We start from the raw sequence: 8532 nt of genomic DNA, 5'->3' as shown, positions 1-8532 counted from the left end.
CGCGTTGTAACAAGCACAAAATTTAACATGATAATAACAATCTCGCTGACAATATCACACTGCTCATTAAATAGTCAATAGCAAAATATATTGAATGACTACTCTTCAAGAATTGTTAGAATGGCGTAAATATTAATATATTATATTTATATTAACGGCCTATTTAATAATTTCTGATTATAGAATTTTATATATAACTAATTTGAATTGATGACAACATTCTGTTAAAACGTTTGGACACTTCAGCGTACTCTGTTTACAGATATAAATTTCTATTACATTGAAATTACTCTTGTATTTACCAATTGAAACCGTAGCGTGCATAGAAATTAATCATGGAGCAAGCGCAACGTGACGTTCATCACCCGTTAATAATATATCAAGCTTGATCCGTCAGTGCTCTTATGATTAATTAAGTTGACACACATGCTGTATGTCAACGGACCTTAGCAATCAGAAGGCGGAGCAAACGGCATCCATACATAATTAGAATTTCTATCAATATAGTCTTCTGTCGCGAAAGGATTAATTTAATATCCCAGCTGCTCGAGTAAGAAATAATCAATGTCGCGGCATTATCAAACCTATTAACTTGTCAGAACAAAGTCTCTAAGTAAATTTGCCTTTAAGATGCTAAATATCGAGGTAGGGATGCATGATAAAATGTTCTTGACAGTCACGTTAACGAATTAGATGTCTTGCAGTTGAAAATGTACGTCAGTTCGACACTTTCAGTGCGATCGCCTTCAAACCACGGTAGATCAAAGATCAGTTTACCAATGTGTCACGTCGGAATCAATTCTTTGAATAGCTAGGAACTTCTGCAAAGCTACAGCTTTGAAATGTCAGATTATCCCCGATCGTGCGTATTCCAAGAGAACTGAAACTATCCGCTCTGAAACGCAATCAGCTTAACTCTGAAACGCAATAAATCCCTTTGACGCATCGTGTGCTTGTTGTTCCCGTTATTGAATCGCCGAAAGCGCCCGATTAAGACCCTGATCGATTCCCTTTTTCGTCGCTAGAAGCGAAAAGGTTGACGTACCCTTCGGGGCTATCCATCCTTCGCCTATCCGATTAAAAAAAAAAAAGGGAAGCGAAGACAAAATTCCTATCGCGCCCCCGTGTTTCTCTCTTTCCTCTACACTCGACGCTAATGGGTTTCGACGATGACGGGCAGAACTTGAATAAATCGAGTCGTTCGTGGGGATCGATTGAGCGGTTCAACTCGATGCTTGACATTTTCTCGCTGGTGACAATTAACAACTATATCGCCCGTCGTCACAGTTTGTTGGAGAACGCACATACGTCGCAGACGCGCGACGTGAGATAAACCGTGACGAATCTGCGTGGGTACGATCGCTCGAAAATATCGTCAGCTACCAAGATAGTGGAGAAGCAGGAGATAAGGAAACAGATGAAATATTAGAAGTGCGTTTTCTCTCCATGAATCATGAATGGCACCACCATGTGGGAGCGACAGCCTGTTGCTCGTTACCAATCAGTGAAAGAAGACGCGCGTCACGAGGACACTCGGGCCTTCAGTTGTCATTTCCAGGCGTAGTGGTACTTAATGAGTGCCAGCTTATACGAGTAATTAACGACAGTCGGATTAAGGCCAATTGGACGCGAGGGTGGTGGCGAGTCGTCGGTGCCGCGGCTTTGCAGCTGATTATGAAGTGACAGATATATTAGATTGATCGTGCCGCATCGATAAGACGCGGCTGACCGGTCCGACGCGGTTTCGATTTTAGGAAGTTACCAGTGTTTAGCCTGCTGGTCGCGGGCGACGGAAGCAGTGAGACGCTCGAGTCGATAAATTGATAATTATATTGGTAACTAGTTGTTTAACTGCAACCTTCGAAAACTTCGAGATGGTACATCGTAGAGTAGATACGGGAATAGGAACAGAGTTAAAAAAGGCAACGAAGTAATAAAAACTGAACAAATTATTTCGGACTGTCGGTCCAAGTGAAGTATCTCGTGCAACTGCGGCGAACGTACGAGTAAAAATAATCTTCGCGATCGATATTAATTGATTTATATTTATATACCTCCTCGGAATAAAGTTTAAAATTATACATGTAAAATAAGTACGTTCTATTATGGAATAGTGGAATAATATTGCGTATCCTACTCGTCATCGATATATTTATATAAAAGAGAACGAAAAAAAGAGAAAGAGAGAGAGGGAGAGAGAAATTCAATAAATTCAATAACCTACAACTAAAGGTTAATAACCATAAGCCATATTCTAAGAATCTGCGACTACGAGCCTTGGAAAAATCAGTGAGAGCCAGCCAGAAAGAGTGACACCGCCGATCACGTTCTACCGTATGTGCGCCAATCGCATTGTTACCCACCGAAAGTATCGATACCCGACTGACCTGAAATTAAGGGTATTCGATAAAGCTCGAGGAAACTACTTGTTGGATTCGTTGTTGAAGGCTGAAGCTCCGGAATCGCCAGAAGAAATAGGGCAGCCGTTCCATTCTCGTCTCACATGGCTACGACCACGAATGTAAGTGACACAGTTCCGTCCGCGCGTCGCAGCTGCAATGCGCCGCTGCTCCGATTTCTCTGCTTGTCGTGTAAATCGAACGAAATCGACACGCCGACGTTCGCTGCCGCGCAACGCGATATTTAGACAATTAACTAACGCGTACTATTAATTGCAAATACGCAGCCGTACTTGCGTTAAATTAAATTAAACATCTTCGTTAACTTAAATTAGTGCATTTCTTTCGCGATTGTTGGATAACTGGACTTAATTTTTGGCAACTCTAATTCATCGCATGTCTTAATTTTCCATCCTCGAGTGTGTTGGTTACCTTTCGTTGCACAGCTGTATCGCTTGAAATGTAGCAATAATTAATAATTGTCAACTAACAATGTTAATAAGCAATTATTAACATTATCAGTTAATTCGCAACAGTCAAATAATCAATGGGATATTCGGTGCGTATTATCGGTTAATTTCTAAACCATCCATAAAAGATCGTTCGTTAATTGCCACTCGCATCCAGTATCAGTGTCTCTTCACGACCGAAGTGCCGCTGGTGAGAGACGTCAACCGATGACCTCCACCATCTTGACAATTATAAATATCGCGGTTGGTAGAAGGAGGGATCACAAACGCGGAACGTTGAGAACGAGTGGTGTAAAAAAAGAAGGAAAAATGGAGATACAAAAAAGGAGGAAGACGAGCGATCACGTGTGTATATACGTGCACGAGCGCGAAAGCAGACGCGCCGAGTGTCGGGCGCGTGCGCGTTTTCCCGGTGTATCCGGTTCCACCAACGCGGCCGAAATATCAGCGAAATCGTGTGAAAGTGGTCATCTCCGAGAAGAGCCGTCGGTTGATCGCGCGGCACGTTGTTTTTATAATTAGATCGCACTTGCGTTTCGAAGCGGCCGGAGCGGCGACGGCATGACAGGAGCGACGGACGCGCTGGTGAGTATCGATCTCGTCCTGCTTTTGTCGAGCTCGCCAAGTCACTTTTATCGCGCTCGCAAGATATGTTTCACGGTTAGATAACAGTCCGGTGTTTTTTTAGTTGAAGTTATACGCACGGGTGGCACGCACGAACGAACGCACGCACGCACGCACGCACGCACGCACGCACGTACACTAAACACAACGAAAGTGGTACCGTTTCACTTTCACGAAACGTGCACGCGCGCGGAGCGTGCACGTGATGCGCGTGTCATTGAGCATTAACGTGCTCCAACGGGCGATTTTCGTCGGAGTTCTCCAGCTTTTCTTGCTTATCGACACAGAAAGGGATCGTAATCCGCGAATGAAACTAACGTCGGAGTTGTAAGCGTGCTTTGCGTTTCGGAGGACACGGTTCTTGCAGATTGTTTCGCGCGAAGTAGGCGAATGCGAACGGAACGCCCGGGATTCCCGTAGTCTCTTAATATGCATCTTACAAAATACTCGTGATCCTTACGAAATAGTTGTCGGTAAACTAAGAACTATTACCAAGAACTTTGTAAACCTGCCATAAAGACTACTCATTGGCAAGGCGTCGCGTTTCAAACGAAAGGGAGAGAGAAAGAGAGAGAGAATTGAGAGAACGTGAATCAGGAAATTCGAATCCCATGGCACGCGCGTCTCGTGAAGGATCTCTTTAAATATGGTCGGGCCGATCGGCCACACCGCATTTGGCGGCACTCGGGGACTTCATGGGGAACGGCTCTGACATTGGAGGATGCGACGGGGCATTGACCGCGTATTGTGTAATGCCCCCTTATCTCGTGCGCTCCATTTTGTTGCGCGGACGAGCGGCATCGCACGCGTTCGCGACATGCTTCCGAAAATAATCTCGGGGCAAGAAATCGACAGGGTCCCGTCGTCTCCGTGACGCGAGCACGAGTGTTCCGGCCGGTCTCGTCTTCAAACGCTTTGCGGACATGTGCGCGCGACGGCTCCGAAAAGTCGTGAAAAGGTGCGCGAGCACGTTGGTGAGTACCGCGGGGCGAGAGGCCAAGATATCGCCGTTGGTTCGCACGCTTTATCGGAGTCAACGTTATCGCGTGCGCCGAGCCATCGGCGGCACAAGTTCGTGTAGTTGCCGCTGATGAGATCCAGCTAGGTTATGTCGTGGGCAAACACGCGATCGTCAAGAGAGATATTGTTCTTAAATAATGCTAGTGCGCATGTGCAGTCGATCGGGGAGTTTTATCTTGGCGCCACGCTCGAGCGGAGAACGAGCGAACGTCGATTACGCGGGAACAGTCGCGCTTGGCAAACCGTTCTCTTGACGCACTGCGTTTTTTATTGGTCGAAACTCTTGAAATTTCTTCTCTAAACCAGCTCTGTATTGTCAGCGCAGGGTCCGAAGTTCATTATTTCGCGTGTCGATGTAGTTCGCGTGGATCACCGAGTCGCACAACGTCTGAGTCTCCTCGAGAGAAGAACGTGGTATTCATTTGATTTCTTACATGCCACATTAATCACTATCACCTGTTGCTTCGCACTTCGGGAAAGACTTCTGCATTCTGTCACGCGCAGGGAGATGTACGCACAGGTATCAGGTGCCGTCGAATCAGTGATGACGCTCAAGCGTTCGCAGAAACATTTCGTGAATCATTTCGATGGTAGAAAAGTAGCGACTAATTCGTAATCGGTAAAATTATAATTATAAACTTATAGAGAGAAGAAAGCGTTAAGTAATTATGAAATTAATTTTGCGAAGGAGAAGGAAAGCTGAAACGTCCATATCTCCCTAGCTCGTGCGGCTATAAACGCGTAGCAGCGAAGAAAGCTGTCGTTTGTCCTCTATAAAAAGTCGTTATCAATTTCTGTCGCAGATCGGCGTGCTGAGGGATGCGAGGCCAAAGGGGGAGATAGTGACGCAAGTCTCGTCTGCCCAGGATACGCATTGCGACGAACAAACGACAAAGCGGGAACAGACACAATGGAGGCAGTGGCTAGCGTGCATATCAGGTTCGCGTCATATTTCATGAGATATCGCGCCCTCAAAAGATGACATGAAAATCAATTGTTCAATCAATTAGCCGGCATTAATCTTCCATCAATCTCAATTGCGCAGCTACTCTATCCATGGTGGCGGTCGGCACCGTTTACGGGTGGACCACCACGTCGCTCTCGCGGCTCACATCCGGCGCCAGCGACGTCCCGATGAAGTTGACCGACGACGAGACCTCGTGGATCGTGTCGCTGACGGTGATCGGCTCGATGATCGGGCCGTTCCTCGGCGCCAGTCTCGCCGATCGATACGGCCGTAAGAGGTCTCTTCTGTTTGCCAGCGGTTTCTTCATCGTCGGCTGGATGATCGTCTTCTTCGCCAAGACCGTCGCCGCCCTCTACGTCTCCCGGGTGATTCTCGGCATCGGCGTGGGCATTTCGTACACCACCAATCCAATGTACGTTTCGGAGGTTGCCGACGTCGAGATCAGAGGTGCCCTCGGCACCTTGATCGCCGTCAACGTCTTCACCGGTTCCCTGCTGACGTGCAGCATCGGTCCGTGGGTATCGTATCAAGTTTTAACGGGCGTACTCCTCGCGGTACCGATCGTCTTCGTCGCGTGCTTCTGCTGGTTCCCTGAGACACCCGCCTTTCTCGCAGCCAGGGGTCGCAGAGCGGAAGCCACCAGATCCCTGGCGTTCTTCAAAGGAATCCGCGACCGCGACGAGGCAAGGAGAGAACTGGAGTACACCTTGCGTAACGTTTTTATCGAGGACGTTCGCGATAACACTCCCGGGGCACGAACGGAACCGATTAAGCGCAGCTGGATGGCCAAACTAAAGCTGATGCTGTTACCCAGCAATATTCGAGCTCTCTGTATTATACTCAGCCTAATCGCGACGCAGCAGCTTAGTGGAAACTTCAGTACCATACAGTACCTTGAAGTGCTCTTCAAAAAAGCGGCGATCGGCATCGATTCAAACGTGGCTACAATACTCGTGCTCGCGGTCGGCCTCATCTCATGTGGATTATCAACCGCGATCGTCGAGGGTGCGGGCAGACGCCCACTACTGATCGCCTCCACTCTAGGCTCCTCCATCACCCTGGCGATTCTTGCGATATATCTTATGCTGGACGCGAGGGGCGTTGACGTATCAGCAGCGAATCTTCTTCCGGTCATCGATGTGATCGTCTTCCAGGTGGTCTACCAGATCGGATTAGGTACTCTGCCAAACGCGCTGATCGGCGAACTGTTCCCCACCGAGGTGAAGGCGTTCGCTGGTGCCATCATCATCGTTTTCGACGGCGTGCTTGGCTTCGTCGTGTCCAAGTTGTATCAGGTGATCGGTGACTGGTTGGGTACCGATACCGTTTACTACTTCTTCGCGGCATCGTGCTTACTGGCATTCGTGATGGTGATATTCACCGTGCCCGAGACCAAAGGTCGGACGTTTCGCGAAATTCAGGAACTTCTGGGAGGTAGCGAGAGGAAGACGGAGACCGTCGAGCGTTCGCAGGAACCGGATAGCGTGGCGTGACAAAAAGGGATGTGTTCAACCTCTGGCTGGACCTCTCGATGCGAACTCACTTACGAGACAACGTCATCGGGCGTTCTTTTCAAAGAGACGGACTTTGAAATGGCGATTACTTACTCTCAACTGTATATAAAATGTACATTCGCTATACGCTTCTCAGGCAATGAAAAACGGGACGCAAAGGTAAAATCTCCTTTGCCCCGCGGTTTGCCGTACGCCACGATTTTCTCCCGTACCTGCCATCGGAAAATAAAGTGGTTTTTATTAATATCGTTCTTGCTGCGTAAATTCATCCCGATAGTTTCGTTCGTGTGCCTGCAACCGTGAGTATTTTTCGTCAGTATTCCCAACATTATCATCGTCGTGACGTTTAACATTTATTTATATTGAAACTCCGCTACGAGAAACACTGTCTTTATATTTTATAACTGTCTTTAATTTTATTATACCTTTTCTCGTTTACTTTTTTTTTTTTAGCGCCGGATGTTAGGCGGATCGGATATTTAACGGGACGTCAGACTTCAGAGTTTCTCGTGCATACAAGATAAAATATTTAAGTAAGAAAAACTATGTGAGAGAGAAATGGAAATAAAAAGGACTGGCAAGTAAAAATTTCTAGTAAACACGCCGCATCTCTTATACGGAGAGCGTAAAAATCATAGGCGACGGTTAAACATTGAGATGAGGAGAAGGAGAAAAAGACGCTTGAAAAATCGCGAGAATGTTCCACGGTGAACAACAAAAAGAAAATGTAATGGAAAACCCTCCAGAGTTCCGGTATTGTCGAGAGAGCGACTTTAACGTTTTCATTCAACCGCTGACTATACACATATTTTCATATGTTTTGTGAACTGTTTTATATTACAACTTCTTAAATATAATTCGTTATTAATGCATAATAACTCTGACATTCTTTCGAGTGATATTATACAATCAGCGAAGCAATCTGCGCCATTACGCATGATAAGAAGCGATAGAACATATTTGTGGCTGTAGAACTCATTCGTAAACGTGATTGCAATCTTCGCGCGATGCTCTTTTTCCGGGTAACTATAGTAAAAGCCGTAAAAATTTCAATTTATCAAGTACACTGAAATACATTCAGTGATGAAAATTTCAATTTATGAAATGCACTAACAATAAAACAAATGTCCGATGAAATATAATCGGACAATTCAATTACATAATAACAGACGGGCAATTATACATAAAAGGGGCCTCCCCTCCGATTTCATTAATTTTTTAATATTATATGGGGTTGGGGGAGGGGATTTTCCCGAGTAATTTCACATATACTGTATATTAGTGGTCTTAATTATTCGAAGCTTCGCAATTTCGAAGCTTCGAAGTATCCGAAGAAACGAAGAAACTTCGAATGTCGAATTTTCGAAGTTTCGAAGTTTCGAATATTCGAAGTCAACTAATGCATTAAGATATAAGCTTTAAAGACCAACCTAATTTATCATCTGTATTTATCATCTGTATCAGACAGTAAAAAGAAATAGTTAATAAGATAAAATGTTAATGATAGAAAATTTATTTCCTTCGAATTAATTGTATTT

General features: G+C 45.6%; 1 protein-coding gene across 7 annotated transcripts in view; it reads left to right on the top strand.

Annotated features, from left to right (window-relative positions):
* Positions 1-7864, top strand: part of LOC105559767 (facilitated trehalose transporter Tret1-like) — a 15074-nt gene extending 7210 nt beyond the window's left edge. The window contains exons 2-4 of one of the 7 annotated variants that reach the window (XR_001008773.1): positions 5317-5452; positions 5559-7153; positions 7448-7864. Coding sequence is in view for 5 of the 7 variants with exons in the window: in XM_012008318.1 (XP_011863708.1) it covers positions 4417-4467; positions 5317-5452; positions 5559-6973 (1602 nt within the window). In the remaining 2 variants the exon portion in view is untranslated. Of the gene's footprint in view, positions 1-44; positions 2522-3115; positions 3455-3922; positions 4468-5006; positions 5034-5316; positions 5453-5558 lie in introns of those variants that run through there. The other 6 variants (XR_001008772.1, XM_012008320.1, XM_012008319.1 and 3 more) reach the window with 6 other exon arrangements.
* The last annotated feature ends 668 nt before the right edge of the window (positions 7865-8532 follow it).

The sequence above is a fragment of the Vollenhovia emeryi genome, unplaced genomic scaffold, assembly GCF_000949405.1.
Source record: "Vollenhovia emeryi isolate VEMERY1.0 unplaced genomic scaffold, V.emery_V1.0 DF939255.1, whole genome shotgun sequence".
Lineage (NCBI taxonomy): Eukaryota > Metazoa > Arthropoda > Insecta > Hymenoptera > Formicidae > Vollenhovia > Vollenhovia emeryi.
Note: the sequence above shows the minus strand (reverse complement) of the source record. Positions and strands in the feature narration are given on the sequence as shown.